This window comes from Pocillopora verrucosa, chromosome 5, assembly GCF_036669915.1.
Source record: "Pocillopora verrucosa isolate sample1 chromosome 5, ASM3666991v2, whole genome shotgun sequence".
In the NCBI taxonomy this organism is placed as follows: domain Eukaryota; kingdom Metazoa; phylum Cnidaria; class Anthozoa; order Scleractinia; family Pocilloporidae; genus Pocillopora; species Pocillopora verrucosa.
The window spans coordinates 20,170,916-20,191,784 of record NC_089316.1 but is presented as its reverse complement, the minus strand read 5'-3'; the positions used below and the strand labels follow the sequence as shown (position 1 = coordinate 20,191,784).

General features: G+C 37.5%; 1 protein-coding gene and 1 long non-coding RNA gene across 6 annotated transcripts in view; one reads left to right on the top strand and one right to left on the bottom strand.

Annotated features, from left to right (window-relative positions):
- LOC131775141 (uncharacterized) overlaps nt 1-12,206 on the top strand; it is a 36,905-nt gene extending 24,699 nt beyond the window's left edge. For 4 of the 5 annotated variants that reach the window (XM_066167724.1, XM_066167722.1, XM_066167723.1 and 1 more), the window contains exons 14-23: nt 273-320; nt 3,202-4,065; nt 5,254-5,353; nt 5,867-6,116; nt 6,608-7,411; nt 7,694-8,927; nt 9,119-9,214; nt 9,980-10,236; nt 10,835-11,102; nt 11,434-12,206. In XM_066167724.1, coding sequence (XP_066023821.1) covers nt 273-320; nt 3,202-4,065; nt 5,254-5,353; nt 5,867-6,116; nt 6,608-7,411; nt 7,694-8,927; nt 9,119-9,214; nt 9,980-10,236; nt 10,835-11,102; nt 11,434-11,465 — 3,953 coding nt within the window. In that variant the 3' untranslated portion in view covers nt 11,466-12,206. The remainder of the gene's footprint in view (nt 1-272; nt 321-3,201; nt 4,066-5,253; nt 5,354-5,866; nt 6,117-6,607; nt 7,412-7,693; nt 8,928-9,118; nt 9,215-9,979; nt 10,237-10,834; nt 11,103-11,433) is intronic. The other variant, XM_066167721.1, reaches the window with a different exon arrangement.
- A 1,452-nt stretch (nt 12,207-13,658) lies between these two features.
- Nucleotides 13,659-17,976, bottom strand: LOC136281310 (uncharacterized). The gene is made up of 3 exons (XR_010717670.1): nt 17,862-17,976; nt 16,168-16,266; nt 13,659-14,223 (listed from the first exon to the last, which is right to left on the bottom strand). It is a non-coding gene; the product is annotated as an uncharacterized lncRNA (long non-coding RNA).
- Between the last annotated feature and the right edge of the window lie 2,893 nt (nt 17,977-20,869).

Here is a 20,869-nt window from a genome sequence, read left to right as displayed (position 1 = left end):
ATGTTGATTCAACTGCATGGAACTTCAGCTGCAACTTTAGAACTTAATTCTGAAAGAGTTTATATCTTAATTAGTTCTTCCAAAAACTACAACATGCAAGATGCAAGAGGCAATAATGCTCTTGCCAGGATCCATAATTTATGTTTGTAGATTTGGTTTTTGAAAATCCTCCAAAAGTGTCCTAGCTAAGAATGAGTTGTGTTTCACTGCTGGTATGATTAGCAGTGTTGTATAACTTGAATAACTAATCACGAGTTATTGATTTTTCACAGAAGGAAGCATTCCAGCAGATGATGACAACAAACAACAAAATGTCCAAGGTGAGAAAGTTTTTGAAAGTGCTATTTATTCATGTTCACTTTCTGGTAAGTAAGTTTTTTGTTTATATGTTTGTTTTGGAAAGCCCTGTTAAGAGATACATATAACCCTTTTTGTCACTGTCAGCTGACTGGGGTTTTTGTAAAAAAAGAAACAACCATTTAGCGTTACAATTGCTTCGGCAGACATCATAGTCTGGGGGAGAGAGATAAATGATTAGACAGGCTATCTATCGAGGCATCTAAAAGTTTGTTTAGATAAGAAAAATAAGACTTAATAAGCACATATTGACCACTATGTTATGCTTTCATAGCACCATGAATTAGGTATTCAGTGATAAAACTTCATTACTGAGTTGATAATTTCCTTAATATGTTTAATTTTCGTCAAATTAACTGAAAAGCTAAGTAGAACTTATTAAAAAAACAAGAAATGAGTGTGTACCAGGTGAATAAACTTTACATTGCATGTTACATTCAGGAATATTACAATAAGACTGTAGCTGTTAGGAATATTGCGAGGAACAAATCAGTGAATCAAGCATGCCACAGAAAAGTTCTTAGAAGAATAAAAAAATCTGGTAAATCAGCCTTTCATCGCTGCAACGATGGTATTAACAGCATCTTCCAGTCTAATACAATGACCAATTACTGCATTTCCTCATGCAAGTGCCCACGCTCTAAGAAGTGCCCTCCCCCGAGGCCAATATATGCAGTAAGCCTGCCCATAGAAAAATCACTCTTCGCTCTTCCCCACTTTCCTAAATAAAAGGAAAACTTGATTCTATTACCACTTTATCTATAACTTTTTAACCTTCAACTACAGCTAAATCAGTACAGCTTATAGTTTCTTACAAAGGACCTCTCAATTAAGCAACTTCCTTCCAATATGTGCCTATCCTTCTAACCAAAACTTGAAATAATTCACGCCTGGGTACTTACTCGAGGAAATGCAGTATCCAACAGTGGTCTCTTTAAGAATCAAGCGACTTGGGAAATGAAAAATTTCAACCCCCCTTCAAATTTGCATGTAGCTAGGTACCCAAGAGATGCACAAAAATGCCCTTTTTAAAGGTTGCACCACTTTTGTTGCCATGGAAACAAAGCATGATTGTTCTTGGCAGAAGGCCATACTTAGAAACAAAAATTTGCTTAAAAAGTGTAAAATATATATATCTCAATCTCCTGTCCATTTCAATGATACAACTTACAGCACACAGTGATATTGTTCATCTTTGTTGTGGTACATTCAATTTGTCATGACAGGTAATGTAAATAATGGAATCGATGATTTATCAAGGTACACTTTCGGCCATTTTGGCGAAAGAGTAAAGCAACTAAAATTTCTGCAAAAAAACACAGATCCTGGAACTGAGACCAACCTCTTAGCTGGTGCTAATGTTCTGGTTGCTAATTCAGTAAACATCTCTGCCTGGCAGTCACTACTTTTTATAAGGGCAGTTCACGCACTGACCTCAAAAATCTCTTGTGTCATATTTGGTGATGTTTACATTTTAAGTTTCCAACAACAAATTTCACAGGCAGAGTTACTATAAAAGAAGTATATCTCAAGATCAGTGTCTCACAGGAAACTTTTGCTTCTTGCTGTTATTTTACATCAGTCAAAATAAAGCTCACCATGAACTCTAAGTCTCATAATTAGGCTCAAGGCATGGGTTCCTTTCTGTAAGGATTCATCCCTGAAATGAGCTTCATAGGCAGTTACATTTTCCTAGGTTAATGATTTTCTGTAGTGTTCTTCGTAAGAGGTTACTGACTTGTTTAAACTATCAAATTCGGCCGAAAATTCCACCTACAAGTGACAGCTACTTCAATGATGAGCCAGCGTTCCAGCAGAATATGCACACGAGTATTTCATAGTAGGATGCATGCTTTGTTTCCCATCAGATGTCATCCGCTACTCTTGAAAGATACAAACTAATTTCTGGTTAGTAACAACGAAAAAACAAAATTCACCTTCTTTAAATGGGTGATTGACCCTGAAAATCACTCACTCTAGACAAGAATAGAAACCACGTTTTTTAGAGAATATGTCTGTCATTATGGACTCAACATTGCCTCATCTGTTTCCACCTTTACCATTGAATTCTTATTGCAAAAACAATTTCCGTTGAGTCATATTTTATGTTTCAATAAGTTATTTGATAAGACTGGCTTTAGTAACAGGCGTTTAGCTGTGCTTTGTATATATCCAACTGATGTACTTTCCATCTGATTAGTTGGAAGTGTTTAAAAATTGAATAACTTTTGGTTTATCAAAGAAAATTTATAAACTAATTCAATTTGTGAATTAAGTTACAGGAATAAGACTTGAATTTGTCTCAGTGTGACTGGATTCTGATCGTTATTTCCATATAATTTACACTAGTATTTTTTGCGTAATCTTTTTTAAACTTACAGTTGTTACCTTTTGGAAATATGCACTTTTTACTTTCTCTTTTACAAACACTACTTGGCAGAATTGATTTAAGTCATTGCCTCTCTCTTGTGTGATCAGTCACAAGTGTTTCTAATTCTTATTGTTATAAAATATTGAGTCAGTTTAGTTTTGGTGTGCATGTTCACCAAATTCATCACTACATTTTATGCCAGAAGAACTATTTTAATCGACTGAGTGACTTTTATGTCAGAGTGGAGTAAATGTGTTTTCCAAACTCACTAATATATTAACATCAGAAAAAATAAGCGATTTGATGGTTCGGTTTTTATATACCAGTCTTTAACTCCAACATGATTTATGTTGGACATTTATACTAGTTGATTTGTAAACTTTTAACTTTGCTTTTTTCTTCAGTTATTTTGTACAAATTTGTCAATGCATAAATTTTGTTTTCTTTGTGTTGTGAAAACTTTTTCTAATTAGGCCAAATAGCAGATCAACTTAAAGTACAGCTGGCTTATGAAAGGGCTTTGAAAGATGGATATGTCACAGTTTACCGCGGTAGAATATTTCTCATTGGTCAGTATCGAGCTGGGAAAACCAGTTTAAAGAAGAGTCTCATAGGCCTTCCATTTGACTCTGAAGAACAGAGCACTGAGGGGATTGAAGTGGATCTTTCAAAGTGTGAAATTGATGTTGACCAAGCTGCAAGTAACTGGCAGTCCATTGGTAAGAATAAACCCGGACTGTTGGAATGTTCTAAAGATGTGGCAAAAACTGTGTTTGAGAAAATGTTTATAAAAGATGAAAGTTCAGAAGAAGATACAGATGAAACTTCAGAAGAAAAATCCTATCAAATGGATATTTGGGACTTTGCAGGGCATCACATGTACTCTGCCCTCCATCCTATCTTCTTCTCACAGCGAGCATTGTACATACTGGTACACAATCTCAGCAAGCCTTTGGATGCTGCAGCTGAGCCCTGCATGAGACAAGAGGGTAATGATGTAAAATTGGAAAACCCTAACAATGAAACCAACATGGAGAATTTGCTGTCATGGCTGGCTACAGTACACAGTGTTGCCCTGGCAACTGATGACCCAGATGATGATGCACAACATAAGCTGCCCTACCTCCGTCCCTCAGTGTTTATTGTTGGAACACATGCTGACAAACCAGTTGAAGACATAGCATTAATAAAGAAAAAAATACAGGAGAGAATTTCTGGTATGGAATATGAGAAGCATGTGGTTAAACCCTTATTCTGCATTGACAACACTCAGAGGCCAAACTTGATCAAGAAATTTACCCAGAAGAGTCAAAAGCTGAGAGGAAAACAAAAAACAGGTAAGATATTTGATGTCATATTGTCTCCTTGACAATGTGTTACTTGCAGTATTGATGGTTTAATAATTGGTGACTAGCTTGTCTTTGCATCAATTCTTAGAACACTTAATTTGTGACCATTTTTTTAATCAAAGACCCATTTCTGACCCTCCATAGGAAAATGGACATTAATGCTTTTCATTTAAACTGCGAAACCGTTTACTATCTGCTTAAATCCATTTAAATGGTTCATGAAAGTGTTTAAATGATTTGCTCATCCATTTAAAAAAATTTGCATCCGTTTAACCCTTTTGCGCGCATCAATCCTACGTTTGGTTGATGCTTGCCAGTTCTTGAAATGCAGAATGACCTTATCTTATTTTGGTTTTATCTTTTCCATGATCATAGAAAGTGAGTAATTGTCCCATTCTCGGACAAACGAGTTAAGTTAAAATATCCGGTTGTAGAAACGTAGAGCATCAAGAGCCAATGAAGCCATTCATTTGACTATGATTCTGCCATCAATCTTGTTTGATCAGAACAGTGCACCTGATCATTGTTTACATATTTGGAGAAGGAGAAGGAGGAGGAACTCTTATGAAAAAGCTATTGTTTCTTAATGTCAGTTCATCACCCTGTCTATTTAGCAGGCTTAACAATTATCACAAATTCTCAGCGACTGGAAAGCTATTTTGTTGTGGCAAATTGATATCAGTGTTTATAGATTGATATAGATTGTTGGCAAGCATTGAGCATGCAATGATTATTATTTGACTTACATTTACATGTCATCCAGCAGTTGTGCTGTGTCATAATTTTAAAAGGTTGGTAGGCATGCAGAATGTTTAAGAGGGAGTGGTAATTAAGGGAAGGATACTGTCTTGGTTGAATGACTTTAGGCTTACAGTGCAAGCTTAAGTTAGAATTGTTTAATTTTTTTATTAGCTGCAGTCTTCTTAGCTTTCAGTTACTTTATGTACCAGCATCACCATACTAGGCCACATACATTTTTGCTGACAGATCCATTAATTTCAGAGTTTGAAATAAGGAACAGAAGATGATTTGGGGAGTTGAAGAGTTTATCATCTTAGCTATGTTGTCAGCAATGAAATATCAGCAATCACAAATGTATGATACAAACTAGTCTCATTGTAAACACATGTTTCTGTGTTACATTATGTTTTGCATTCATTTTCTAAACATATCCAGCAGAGGAAGAAGGAAAAGCAGATGAAATAAAAGAATTGGAGAACAAAATCCTGGAAGTGTTGAGGCAGGAGCCTTATATGGGGGAGAAAATACCTGTCAGGTAAACGAAAGTAACATTTTATCTGGCAAACCTCAATTCGTGGACTTTGGGATCAATGTTTTTCGTGTATTCAAGTGGTTATGAAAAGTTTTTTGAAGAGCAGTCAGTGTTTTCAGTATTACTGTATATGCATTTAAATGTATATGAACACAAAAATATCGTACCTACCCTAGTTTGAAGTTCATCAGAATTCTTAAAACATAAGACTGTACGATAACACAGCAGTCATATAAGTGCCAACAAATAAAACTCTTATTCATGACATCGTGATAATATTGTGTTTTTTAGAAAGGTGTGAATGTCTGATGGATATTTGAGGAGGCACAGCTCTTTGAATTGAGATTGCTTATGTGAAAAATATAACCATGTTTGAATTCTCCTAATGTGTGGAGAAAGCTAGACCAAGGAAATAGATGAATTACCACTGGAAGACTACAAATAAGCACATGTCTGACTGAAGTTAATATCCAATTTTAAACCCTAAAGCATTTTAATTATTCTGTTGCCTTCTAGATGGTTTTTGTTTGAAAAGGTGATTGAAGCTTTGGTGGCTAAACAGATTTATCACAGAAATCTGCAACAACTTGAGCACTATGCAAAGAAATATTGTTTCATGGAAGATGCAAAAGAGTTTGAGTCCATAATCAGTTTTTACCATGGTCTTGGGATGATAATCAAGCACCGCAGTACAGTTGTACTGAAGGCTCAGTGGTTGATTGATCTATTCAAACAGCTGATAACCATTCCACCTTTCAATAAACAGGTAGGAAAAAAATTTCACTTTTGAAAGGACCTAACTTAGAAAATGTTCAATAATTTAGACCAACAGAAAATGAGAGTGATACTCTTTTTCAATAGATCAGCAACTAATGCAACAGCTGTAACTCTTTGATCTTTACAATTGTTGGACCTCAAGTTATTTCATGTACCTTTTGCAGCTTTTCAGGTTATAAACTGATTTAGCCTTTTTACTTTACAAGAGACTTGCATTAACTTGCCACCACTAACAATAATTGTTGTCACACAAGTGAACAGTTCTTTTTGCTTGCGCTGAATGGCTTCTGCGGTGGTGAATAACAACTAATAATCACCTCTGAGGAGCCTAAGATACAAAATTGCACATTAAGAGTGTAATTTCCCACCATTTCGATACATTGATTTTCTAGTTCTTGTACATACATGTTGGAAACATTCAAAAGGAACATTTAGTGGACTTCTCTTATCTTGAATTCCTGTTATTTATATATTTTGTAGAATGCTCTAAATGCTTATTTCTGGCGGGAGCTTGAAGGAAGTGGCATCCTTAGCATGGAACATGTTAATTATGTGTTCTCCAGCTTTATTGGGCCAGGAATCATTAGAGAAGACATCCTGGACATGATGGAGCAATTTGGTTTGATTGCTAAGTTCTCTGTCTCCCCAACTGACGAGAAGTACTTTGTACCAGCTCAGTTGAAGTCATCACCTGTAGAACTCTGTAACAGGGAATTATCATTAACTGACCCTTGTCCATTGTATCTCCTCTTTGTCCATGGCTTTGTCCCTCATGGTCTTTTCTTGCAGCTTGTCTCCCGATGCATTCGTTGGTGTTCAGAGACATGGGCCACGCATCAACCTCGTCTGTACCAAAATGGAGCATGGTTCATTATTGGGAAAGATGTTCATGATTTTGTCCTCATATGCAAAACAGGATTTGTGAAGGTAACCTTGAGACAAAGAAAAGCACAAAGTCATCAGGTTGTAGGACAGAACTCCGTCGAACTAGCAACTCTTGTTCGTGAATTTCTTGAAGACACCCTAAAGAATTTGTCACAAGAAATGCCATACCTGAGAGGAATGACGTATAGGCTGTGTGTTGCATGTCCTTACTGTCATCAAGGGGCAGAAGAAACACGTCGTGCATGCTCAGACCAAGTGAAAACCAGTTGTACACACAAGGACTGCTTCCACCTCATTGATGCATACGAAGGTCAACCAGAAATCTGTAAGCGAAAACCTTGCAATAAGGTAGCACCAGTTTGTGGATTAAAGAAATGGTTCTTGAAAAGAAGAAGCCAGGTATAATTTATTGTAATGATCTTTAGCCTCAGTTTCATCTTTGCTTTGCTCCCCTAATTTACTTGATGTGAATATCAATTGAACTGTTATCAGTGGTGAGAGAGGGAGCCTTGATAGATTGTCTTCAGTTTTAAATATGTCGGAGAATTTCTAGCAAGATGAAATTATTTTTGAATTTTATACTCTTTTGTTTTTTTTTGGTAAAGTATTGATCACTAAAAATTTTATATGACCACACCAAAAGTTTTTTTTTTATAATCCCGTATGACATTTTTTCTTCAGGGGCTGTCCTCTTCAAATGTAGTTGCTAGATCACATGATGAAGCAAGTGAAGTCAATCCAAAGAAGTCCGCCACAGCATTGAAGGTGACTCTCCTTGGCAGTGAGTGGAGTTCGTCAATGGGAGGCTTGTCCACCATCAACAGACAGCTTGCCATTCTGTTGGCCAAACGCTCTGACGTGGGCGTTACTCTCCTTGTCCCACAGTTTGCCTGTTCTGAAGAAGAGAGGAGAATGGCTCGAATTCACAATGTATCCCTCAGAGAGGCACAAAAACGTCCAGGCTATGCCAACTCCCTTGACTGGCTGAGTGCCCCACCGAGAGATCTGGACATTGACATAGTGCTGGGTCATGGAGCAAAGCTTGGTAAACAAGCTCAATTTATTAGAGAATGGCACCAGTGCAAGTGGGTACAAGTAGTGCACACTGCACCCGAAGAACTTGCAATGCACAAACATTATTCCAAGGCTATTTCCAAGGGTCAAGAGAAGAATTTAACTGAAGTGGCGTTGTGTAAGTTGGCAGATGCTGTGCTAGCAGTTGGACCAAAGCTAACAGACGCTTTCTCCGTTCAGCTCGGCTCATGCAAGAGTGAGGATGACATCCTTCAACTGACTCCTGGAACTTTCCCTGAGTTCTGTGTGGTAAAACAAGCCTCAAAGGAGCGTAACAAGTTCAAGGTCCTGACGTTTGGCCGTGGTGATCTAGAGGACTTTCGTCTGAAAGGCTACGATATTTCTGCCAGAGCAATAGTTGAATTAAAAGACAGGTCTTACCGTCTTATCTTCGTGGGTGCACCTGAAGGTAAACAGGATGAGGTTGCAGACAATTTACTGAAGAGTGGAATTGATAAAAGCCAGCTGACCGTGAGGACGTTCGTGCAAAGCGAAGAGGGATTGAAAGAATTATTTTATGAAGTTGATCTCTGCATCATGCCCTCCAGAACAGAGGGTTTTGGTTTGACAGCGTTAGAAGCGTTCTCTGCTGGTCTTCCCATTCTTGTCAGTGGAAACTCAGGATTTGGTGAAGCACTGTGCACTTTACCATCAGGCAAATCATTCGTGGTGGAGTCTGAGGAGCCTGAGGAGTGGGCAAAGGCAATTGCTGGTGTTCGACAGAAGAAAAGATCAGATCGACTTCAAGATATTCAACAACTGAGGAGTTCATATGAAGAGAAGTTTAGCTGGGAGAAACAGTGTGACAGTCTTGTGGAGAAGATGTGGGACATGGTTCATGGTGAGAATGTTTTGAACTTCCTTCACAAAGTATTTTAGGGGGCTACTCGGCTTTCGGTTTCTTATTAACTGTGACGGAAAGCATGAACCCCTCGTATAAAAAAAGATGTTGAACATGAATAGTAATCAATCGTTTTATCCTCATGTTGTTTACTGTGTTATTAAAATAAAAGCTTCTTTCTATCTTTTTAGCTTCTAAAAGACGAGACACAAGTTTCAGAGCTCGGCAGGCCGAAGTTATTGACACGTCAACTAGACAACCAACAGTTGATTCATTACTGACTCCAAGTGAGTAAAGAATTTAATAACTCATGATAACTGACATCCCCAAAGAAGTACAGACAAGTTACAAGGAGATCCAATAATTTTCTTTCCTTGACTTTTGACTTCAGGCCAGCTATGCTTCGTAAAAACTTAGCACGGTGCTCTTTACTTCTGAGACATGTTTTTACATATACCCCTGCACTCATCAGTCACAAACGGAAAGCATGTACAAACAAATTTGATTTTCTTTTACCTCCTGATCCGGACGGACGGCTTAGTGTTATTTATTTCTGTGAGTCATTTGAAGTTTTCATCCAGTTGGAAACTACCAGAAATTGTCTGAAACCAGGCCTGAAACAAGGAGACATGGGGAGCTTTTACTGTTCCTATCAAAATAAGTTTATGTTCTATTCACAACACAGTTGTCTTTCGAAACAATATTGAAGTAATCACATATCCATACGACAGAGGGAAAACATCGGTATATTTTTGAAGCCCGTTCTTTTTTTCCAGGGTTTATTTTCCAGTTACGCAGATATGTCAGAGTGTAGACCTCGTCGTTAATTTTTCTTCTCTGCTTCTTCTCTCTTGATTATTTGTGTATTCATTCACGGACAGAAATCGAACTCAAAAAGTAACTGGACAAAACAGCAGAAGTCTGGTGGTTGAAGCTCTTTTCCTTTTTACCCTAAAAGTTTCTCTTACTAGATTGGGAATTGTTATTTTCCAGCAGACGATTGTTTCGCTTTTTTACTGCAGTTAGATTAATAAAAACCTTGTGTTTTCTAGGTTCTCTTGACCGAATCATCCAGGAACTTCAGCAGATGCAACTGGATGCAAGCAAAGTCAAGAGCAGAACAGATCTATCATTGGGGCTGAGGAATATTGCATCAGACAGGGGCTTCAGAATATCTGACAATCAAGGGTTAGGAAATTGCATGTTCTATGCCTTGTCCGAACAACTGGAAATTGTTAAGGGAATCAAAATCCCACATGGCAAATTAAGACAAACCGTGGTTCAGTACCTCAGGAGTAACCCAAAACTTGTAAGTTGATGTTAGTATGTTTAACAGAGTATGTCACGTGATGTTATTGTATGAGTATGATAAAGGTTAAGTGATAATATAGGCCACTTGGCCAACACCACCAGAACCTATCCCTATGTTCACAGCGTGAAGTGACTAGGAGTATTGTTACTCCTTCTGCATGGAATAATGGTCTTTTTTTCAAGAGCTCTGAAACCAGCTTGTGACCCTGGTGGAAAGGGGAACTTGAGATATTTAACTATATTATTTAAGAAGCCACACAGTGACGTTGGTTACAATTAAATTCATATGTTACTTAATGTGGTGTCCGGAGAAGCAGGCCACCACGGTTTTAGTCATTTGAATATTTCAGTTTCAGAAGAATTTCCTTTAAACCTCCATCAGATGACAGAGTTATATTCATTCTCTTAATGATGGATCTTTCTTGTTGTTTTCCTGCTGTTTGCAAAGCAGAAAACTTGTTACCATACAGTACATTGCCAATTTAAGTTCGTCTCGTACCATTCTGATAAAATTACTCCCTGACTCGTACTCCACGCGCTCAAGTTTCTCTTAACAATCCTTTTAAGTTTCCTTCTTTAAATGATCTTTCTTACAGCCGGATGGAACAGATCTGTTTGACTTTGTCCATGGACATCAAACATGGACTGAATACCTAGTACACATGGAACAAGATGGCGCTTGGGGTGATCACGTGATTCTGTGTGCTGCAGCAAACTGCTTTGAAATGTGCATTCGTGTGGTCAGCAGTCTATCCCATAGCCATGATGTAATCATTACGCCACATTTTTTAGTTGACGAAAGCAAACCTCTTGTGCTGGGACATATTCATGAGGTGCACTATGTCAGCCTTCGACCTATGCAAGGTACAGCTCATTACTTTAATCCAATTAAATAAAATTTATGTTTTACAGTGATATTTGTGGGAGGGGCAGATGGGCAGTCGCCCGTATACTGATATTGATCCATACTTGTCAGTTAGGATCCTTAATATTCTTTTTAATGCCGAGTTGACAACAGTCACCCTGTTTGTTGTTCGATCTAGTGCTTTGCTCCTTTAACACACATCATGAAGTTTATGGTTTTCATATTTCATTCTTCATCGCTGGCTCCCATCTCAATAATCAAACGCAATTCATGCACTCTATTGTTCTCCCTTGTCGTTTAATCACAGTGTTCTGATTATTGTGTTTACAGGTTACAGTGGCAAGCCCCTACAGTCTATTTGATCGGCCCTTGTGAAGAGCCTGGCCTTACAGAGTGATTTCATAAGCATAGAGACTATTGATACAAATTAGAGAACTAGAGCTTTCTTCCGTCGATTTTTCCAATGTGAACTTTAAAATATTAGATTTAATTAGAGTTTCCAACGATTTTTTCAACAGAATAAGAACAATAATAAGGCCCTGTAATGAAAATTTTATTTCTTGTAACAAATGGCTGATATATTGAAGAAATGTAAAATGGTTGCCGCGTTTACATAGCCTGATGTAAACACTTGGGAGGTTGGGGGAACACGAGATAAGCGTAGGAAACCACGTAGTGTAGCGCTTTACTCACAACTATATCATATAGTCACAGCTTTCCCATCCATGAATAGGAACTTTCTCGCTTCCTCGGCGAATTCCTTCAAAATACATCTGTAAAAGGAAAATTATCGGTTTAACCGAAAGTTCGATTTTTCTCGATGTTGCGCACACAAATCCCTAACGCTCTTTTGTTGTGTTTAAAGGCAAAGAACACCGTTATAAAAAAGAACGTGAAAAAACTTTTTCGCTAGATACACCACCGCTAACTTACTTAACTTAACCTCACCTACGTAACATGCACAACTGAATATATTTTTACTGCTTGTTACATAACGTTGTGTAATGAAAAGTGATCACACTAAATTCTCTGGAAGTCAGCAATACGAAATGAACACTAAGTTCGGGTCCTATTTGCAATAAACAACATGCATATCTTTGTTTTATATTCTCAATAACATAGAATCTTCAGAGTCTTGGTTTGCCCCGTATCTGAGCTTATTTGAGTTGCTCTCTCAAAAGAGTTGGTCTCGGCGATTGAAAAAAACCTCGCAACGTACCTTCCAGTCATCAGAACTAACTACGGATCTCGCTCTCCATTCAGCAAGTAAGATTGACTTCAAGTGCTGCACTCTATCTGAAACGGTCAAATCAAATTACAAACGTCTCCATTGTGTGAAACACACTTACCCGCGTTAGACATGATTAACAGCCGATAAGAGAGAGATAAAAGCGGTAGATTTATGAAGACAAGTGAGCTACGGAAATATTACAACCGTTTGATCAACATAACACACCTTGCTTCCTTGAGTTCACGACACGCTTAGTTTGTTCTGAAATTTTTTTACATGCAAGGATACCGAGCTCCCGAGCCGAATTTTTCACGAATACGTCTCTTTCCAAAGGTATTGACAATAGTTTAAGCGCTCTGATGTTTCTCATCGAAATTTATGAGAAAGGTACCGACCGCGCGTTCGAATATTTATCCAACATCCTGAACCCTTACGCTATCTACCGACCCGATTAAAATTGAATCAGATATTGCTTCGCTTTTGGTATTTATTAGAATTACATACGACTGTATACACGATGATAGATATACTGCAGCAGGTTCTTAGGGGCATCTCAGCAAATAATGGTAATGTAAACAACGACTGTCATCAAAATATCTTCTAAACCGCTGCTCTTAGTCTAATCTGGATTACAGAGGTAAGGATTCAACCCATCGAATTTCTTGGGAAAATTCATCCATAGCTAAAGTTTTTTTCTTTCGACTGAAACTTAAAACTAAATGATTTGTAGATAAGTGTAGCGCACTTTAACAAACGAGGAATTCAACAAGTCGAGAAGCGAAAGACGAATGACCTTCGAATAATTATGTAACCGTGACATTCGCTTAATTAAAATAACACGACCTTGACAACGGAAATCAAATTTCCTTACTGTCACGCGATTACGTGTTGGGGTCTTTGCCTTACTTTTACAGTTGCAATCCTCTGATCCCTATTTCTGTTAAGTAGGTAAATTTGATTCCTTGTGTTTAACTAGGTGAGATCGTTGTCATTTTCCTGATTGTCCGAAGATAAGTTAAACGGACAAATTTTCCCAAAATAGGAAACCTGTTTGAGACTCTCAGTCAGTGGATTAGAGACAAGCGAGGGACCAGGCGAGTTAAAGTCGGTGGTCACGATTTCCTCATCCCACGGCAGCTCGTTCGCGCATTTCCATTAGCAGAGAGCGTGACAAAGATTAAGGCTAACATCAGCCCCGCTCCCTAAGCAAGAAATGCGAGAGGTGGGCTTATACCCGGAAAGTGGGGAGGGGGGCTTATAATTGTTTTTTTGTTTTATTTTGTTTAAAGGTAAACAGGCCTTAAACAGTTCAATTAAAAGTTCAATAACAAGCCACCAAACGATGAAACTTGACTTTTTCATGACCATATACCCTGTAATCTTTTCAATGCCTGATAATTCTGTGGTAAAACATGTTCATGGATTTAACTACCCAGCACATTGACTTCACTTTCAGTTTTAAAATAAAATCTCACTTTTTAAAAGCTGGAAATGTACACAGGAAATGAAATCTGGGGTGACTAAAAAAAAGAATCGTGAAATGGTCACCATTTCAGAGTAAGCTTTATACTCAGTATGAGTAATTCTCACATATTTCACATTAGCCATAATTTGCTTTAATTCATCAATTCTACCATGATGTTAGCTTTTCCAAGTTCCTGAGAAAACAAAACAAATTAAAAAGCTATAAAAATTGTTGCATTCAAAATGAGCACATGGACTTCCATTACATTCTTTTTAAGTTTCCAAGGGTTTAAATGTCTCCTTTCAACATTTTTTATCCCAGGCAAAAAGTGAATGGGATCCCTGTGACATCCTCTGTTTCTGAACTTTGCTCCAACAGGTGCAGCTGTTCTCTTTTCAAGTCTCTACACTTTAATCTTCTTTGCCTGCAACAAAAATACATCATCAAACAAGAGGAAAACTTTCTTACTGATAAGAATCCTTACTTTAAAAACATCTTATTGCAGAGTAAACAAAAAGGCCAGGCACACCAGGTTTTCTACAATTTGAACATGAACTTTCTCTAATCCTCAAACCCCAAATAGTGATTAGGAGCTAATTTCTCCTTACAATATCATCCCTAAATTAAACATTACAGTCATGAGAACAGAGGAAATGATCACTAACAAAAAAAAGCTCTTGATTGTTGAGCAAATTCTCGTTGTCAGAACACAGAGAAAAGTATGGAGAATATGCATATATATTGATGTTAGAGTGTAAAGGGTTAAAAACAGACAATAGGGAATGCATGTGTATAGATTAAGGATTCTAGAATATCATTGTGCTTCTACAATTTCCTTGGCTGACAGAGTGTTCTTGCAGGAATTGGCACATGTGAGCACAGGGGAGCAGATGGGAAATGTATGTAACAGCATAACAGTTACATGAGCATCATCTTCCAAATATGGTGAATTTCATTTCTTTTTTCTATCGCTCAATTCCACAAATCTAATTTTATCACAAATGTATTTGTAAGGGAAATCTCATGAGCTCAAGTACATCTCTTAATTCAAAGGCGTCAGTGATGTTTACAAAGCTTTGGTAAATGAACTAGCCATTGGTGTGCTTTTTGGAAAACATTCAAAACATCTAATGAGGAACCATAAATTATGAAATGTAAAAGCTGTTTCATATGTTTTATATATGATATGTTTTAATCAAAACCTCATACAAATACTGCTCTTTGTACATTCCTGGTGCGCATTTCTCAAAACATTTTCAACCAGTTGGAAAATGCCTCAAGATAATTATATTGTTTGATTTGATCATTCATTAGAATGCAGAGGAGGATGGACACATCAAATTTTAATGTTTTCTTTTAACTACTAAAAAGTTTATTGTTGTTTAGTTATCTTTAACCCTTTAACTCCCAGAAGTGATTGACATGTAACTTCTCCCTATAAAATCCATTCATCATCTAGCAAAGAGGTAAGGAGAATACTTAAACTTATCAGGTAGAGGTTGTTTTCTTGATTTAACACCAAATTCTTGTAACTTATTTAAAAGGAAATGTGTAGCAGCTAGAAGGGAGAATTAACAATCAGATCTTGGAAGTGAAAGGGTTAAAAGCTTTAATTTCAAGCCAGTGTGTAGTATGGAAATCCTGTATTGCACTTAATAAGTTATTTTTCAATTCATTTACAATAGACTAATCAGGAATGAAACATTTTGTTTCTGTCAGTATATAATGATTATTATTACATTATTTTAGGTAGGTAGGATTTGAATTTAAGTAGAAAAAGCACAGCAGTCCTATGTCTGAGTCATTTGCTGTAGTCTCTTATTTATCTTCAGTCACTAATTTTTGCTGATGACTGTTAATTAAAACCAGGAGGAAAATAATAAAAAAAGACACCAACAATTTGACAATGAAAAGTTAAACCCCATCCCTTTCTCACTGTGGGACAGTACCCACTGATAAAAGGATGAACCTGATTAATTCTGATTAAAGCTGACTAATTTGAGAGTACAAGAGTTAGTTTGAGAGTACATGTTTAAGTAGGTAAGTACTTTTTGGCTTCAGTTCAAGGAACATTGAAGAGTCTTGGGAAAAGAAAACTCACTGTATTCCTTGAAGCCAGTCATTAGCTGCTTATGTCTAACAAATTTTGAACTGAAACAAACTCTGGACAAGTATGGCAAAGAATATGTTGCATGAAAAAGCAAAGGCTTTCTTTTTTATCACCCCACTCTCTGAAAGGACACTCTTATGTCCCCCTTTGACTACATTGTCATGATAATTGAGTTTGTGGTTTAAAATCTAACATGATATCCAAGCTAATTAAACACAGAAAGAAAAGAGAACCTGATCAGTCTACCAGAAAACTTACTGTTTGTCTTAAACAGTCTTTAAGTGCTTGAAACTCCTTATCACAGGCATGCTTGGTAATGTTGTCTTTCTGGGACACACAGCTGCCATAAAGAAGGGCCTGAAAAAAAACAACAACAACAATTAAGAAAATAAAATACCTAAAAGAACTTGAAGACAAATTTTTGTTTGAGCATTAACCCTATAACTCCCAGGATCTAATTGTTAATTCTCCTCTCTAGCTGCTACACATTTCCTTGTAAATTAGTTGTAAGAATTTAGTGTTAGATCAAGATAAAAACTTCTACCTGATACATTTGAATACTCCCATTACCTGTTTGTTGGATAGTGGATGAATATTGTAGGGAGAAGTTACATGTGAATCACTTCTAGGAGTTAAAGGGTTAAAACAATCTCAGGCATATTCCCAGCAACACCTAAAACAAACTGAGTAAGGTTTTCAGTTGAGTGAGTCAACTCTCAGATCTTGGAAGTAAAAGGGTCAAGATTTCAGGTAGTTGGTTAAGAGGAGACAATTTGGGACAGATTTGAATGCTATAATGATCTTTTTACTCATTACACACAGTGCTACTTATAAATTTGATTGAACCTAAAAACAATATAATATTTCTAAACTTTTCCATGACCTTGGTCTGTGATTGACTAAAATATCAACACTATCTAATCAAGCAATTAGAGACAAAAACAGCAATTTGGTTTCTTGTATTTTGCAGTGGCCTAAGTTGATTTATGTCTTTGTTTCTCTCTGTTCTTCATATTTTACAAACTCTTAATTACAACACCACACATTACACTTACAATACTTCAGCTACCTTACATATACAATAAATTATTCATGATCAATAAATGCCCTTATAATCCAACGCATATATTTGCTTGTCTGCAATTGGTCTAAACCCATCACATGACAGAATATCCTCTACCTAAAAAATGGGGGATGTCCAAGAATATACCTCGAGATATTTCCCAATTTCCAAACCTTACATGTACATCCAATATGGAAAACTCTGTGTTAAGGATTTAATTCAGGATGAAAAGCATTGTGTGGTTGTTATAGAAGAGGTTACATGTTACTTTTGTTCATAAAATCATTTCAGAGAACACTGAAATGTGAACTTCCCACACCATAAACAGTAAGCTGTTCATAAACATTTTTCCCATGTGTTGAAAAGTATTTAAAGGATAATAAACATAATAGCCTCCATTTGGCACGGAAAGAAAGTAAATCTGGAAAGTAAATCGAAATACAACAGAGCAAAACAAGGCAAAAAACGATAACAAAAGAAACCTGAAGATAATCTTGTCCTGAAAAATTCATTTTAAGCAGCAACTACGTGTAATCGCTATTTTGCCTCGGAGAAAAACAAACGTAACTCCTTAGCATTATTTAAGCTTAATTAAAAATAAACAAACCAAACCTTATGTGCCTTCCATGCAATTTTTTATTCTAGGTTTCAAATAACTTTCCGATTGGGTAATTTGTCACGGCTAAGATTAATACGAGCAATGCTTACAGAAATAAATGTGAGTATACACTAGATGAGTCCCTAGCTACAAACCTTAGCAACTACACGTACCGGCATTACATAACCAAGTCTTACATGTTGAACCTGACTTTGTTAAAACGAACTTACTTGTGTTAACTACACGTGCTACTTAGGCGTACTGAACACAATGTGTCGCTTAAAATCTCACCTCTGTTTTACATTCCACAAGAGGCTTCGTCAAGCCCGAGATTCTTCATTAATCATTTCCGTTTGAGCTCATTATTTCAGATGCACTTTCGTCTTGCTTTATCCGCCATTCTTACAAGCGCACTATGCATCCTGGGTACTAATTGGCTACAAAGCGGAAATGAACTGGGCTAAAACCGGAAGTCCCGGATCCATCGTCTAAAATTTTATACGTTTTTGTATCCGCAATTAAAAAAAACACCGACATTGGTAAACAACGATTTGAGCGCTGAAGGCCTCTTCCGTGTTTATCCGATTACGTTTTGTTGTTCCTCAAGGATTATAGACCTAATTCGTTTCTAGACTGGTGAAACTAGTCTGGACTTTATTTGGATTTTTTCTGAACGATTACGATCGCCATGTGTGTGCGACATGAGGAACAGTTGTTCATGATTTTATCTATTTTTGTACAACAAAGTGTTCGTGTATGGCCTTGGCCTAATTGGGGCGATAAACCAAAACCTATTGACGGAAACTGGAGCTCTTGGTTTGCTTGGAGTTCTTGCCAGATCCCATCGGATGGCAATTTGTTGCCGTTTCGATACAGAGAAAGAGATTGCTCCCAAGACCGAAAAATGACGGTGCCGATTGCGTAGCAGAAACGAGACGTACCTCGGTTTGCGACGCTGGTAATATTCCCTTTGGCATGGAGTGTGGTCGAATATAAGATTCGTTCGTAACGGCTTTGCAATCAGGCTTATGGTTATTATTTTTTTTTTTGTTCCCGGTTCTTGTTTATTTATGTTGATCTCGAACTTTTCTTTTGCCTTTCACTTGTTTTTGTGTCTAATTCTGGTTTTTTTCTTCGCTTGCTTTTGGTTTACAGTGTGGTTCTTGGTTTTGTCTCTCACTTTAACGTTTAACAATTTCTGCCACAACAACGGAAGCTGAAGACACCATAGCTGTACCGCGTAACTGTTTGTAGTGTTTACCGTTGTGCTGAAAGTAAGTTGACGTTAAGCTGCAACGATTCATTAAGTCTATAATGTGTTCTGTCGATAGCGGTAGTGGCTCGGCTCGATACAGACTAATAAAAGGAGGTAACCAAGATTCTTTTTTTACATCTCTGGGTTCAAATGAAGGGTGGGAGATATCAATTCAAATAAACTTTTGAATTTAGCTGTTTTGACCAATCATAGCACACGTACTAACTAACCGATATTATGAGGGGTATTCATTCTAGCATTTCTATGGCACACAATCTGAAAAAAGCGGTAAAACTGATCTAGAGCCATGCATCTTTTCCACCGACGAGAAGCCATTTTTCAGGCATCTCAAATTGGAAAAATTACTCAGCCACTCAATAAAAAGTTATGTCAGTGAAATCGTCACCGACGGACTCTTAAATGACTCCGCTCTCACCATCCGTGGCTTCATGAGGTGTAATTTAAGGGAGTTGCTGTAGAGAGGGAGGGGAGGGTGATTCTGGGTGCTGTACGACTGACTTGCTTTAAGATAGGAAATAATAATTAATTGGGATCGATGACAAAACAAATCTGCCAAATTTTTGTTCAGGCCATTACAATGCGACATGTGATGTCTGGATTTCATTTTGTGCTTGCAGATTTTTCAGACTTGAATACCGTGGTACAGCACACACTGAATAATCCAGTGCACGCAAGGTTCATTCGCTTTAATCCTGTCACTTTTGCTTATTTCCCTTGTATGAGGGTGACGTGTTTGCGCAGTGAATACAGAATCATCTCGAGTGATTTTTTTTTCTCGAAGAAATTACCGTTTCCAGGAGCTATGAAATACATTTTTTTTTACCTTCCTTGGTTCATTAGCGAGAAGTTAGGTCTTGGTGCTTATTAGAGGAGAAAGTCTTGCTTTTTAGAAGCGAGATTGCCAACTTAACAAAAACCCTTCGTGCCCCACAGGGTAACGTGTCATCTCAGACTGTTGTGTCTATTTAAATGCCTAAATACGGCCTTGAAAATCTCCAGTAAGTCTCAGAATTATACGAATATGACTCTCTTAACCTGTTGAGTTGCTGAACTACGCGACAAACTTTGGAAACGCAGCCAAGGAAGGATTACAGAGGACAACCCATTGGGTGGCCCACTATAGTCTCAGTAGGCTGTACCCGAACCTACTATGATCCTGTCAGCCATATCAGTAATTAAACCGTTACCACCTGTACCGATGGCACCACAAAGCGTACAGAAGATGAGGGACTAGGCGCAAACATTTGGTGCTGCCGTGCGTCAGCGTTCTGTCAGACAGGAGAGCTGGAACTCTCTCATCGTACCTCTATCAGAGAGAAATTCAGCCGGATGAGCCGGTCAGCCTAGAACGCTCTGACCTCGAGAGGAAGATGGGATGTCAGAGTACGATTCCTCAAGTAGAGATGAAGAATCGGCCGACGAGGAGAGCGCATGTGATGTTGGCGAGATTCCATCTTTAGAACGAGAGGCGAATTTTCTCCTCAGAAGAGTTTCTCGCCTCAGAAGAAGTATTCTCTTCAACAGCAGTTAATTTTTCTTTATTTTCCTTGTTATGGAACTATGGAATTGCCGTCACGTTTTGTTTTTTTTGCTTTTGTTGACATTGTTATTCGTGTCTTTGCTACTGACCTGTCTTTTACTAATACGCTTTTTCGTGATCAAAGTTAAACAGGAGGAAGTCGTGACTTTGACTAGCGTACGTTATTCGTGCAAAACTTCTAAAACTTCTAAAACGAACAGTAACATTGTTTTAGTGAAAAAAACGTACTCCTGACGGTGAGCAAAGACTTCAACGGATTAATACTGGTTGAGAAAATCATCACCCACCGAAAACGCCTCTTAATGACTGCAAACATATGAAAAACATATACATGTGAACTGCGGTTGAAGAAATGATTATGAAGGCAATCCTCGCAGTTATGAATATTACTTAAATAGTAGTAAAAATAAGACCTAAAAAAAACTCAGCTCCTTACGGGATTTGAACCCATCATCTCTGCAATACCAGTTCAGCGTTCGAGAA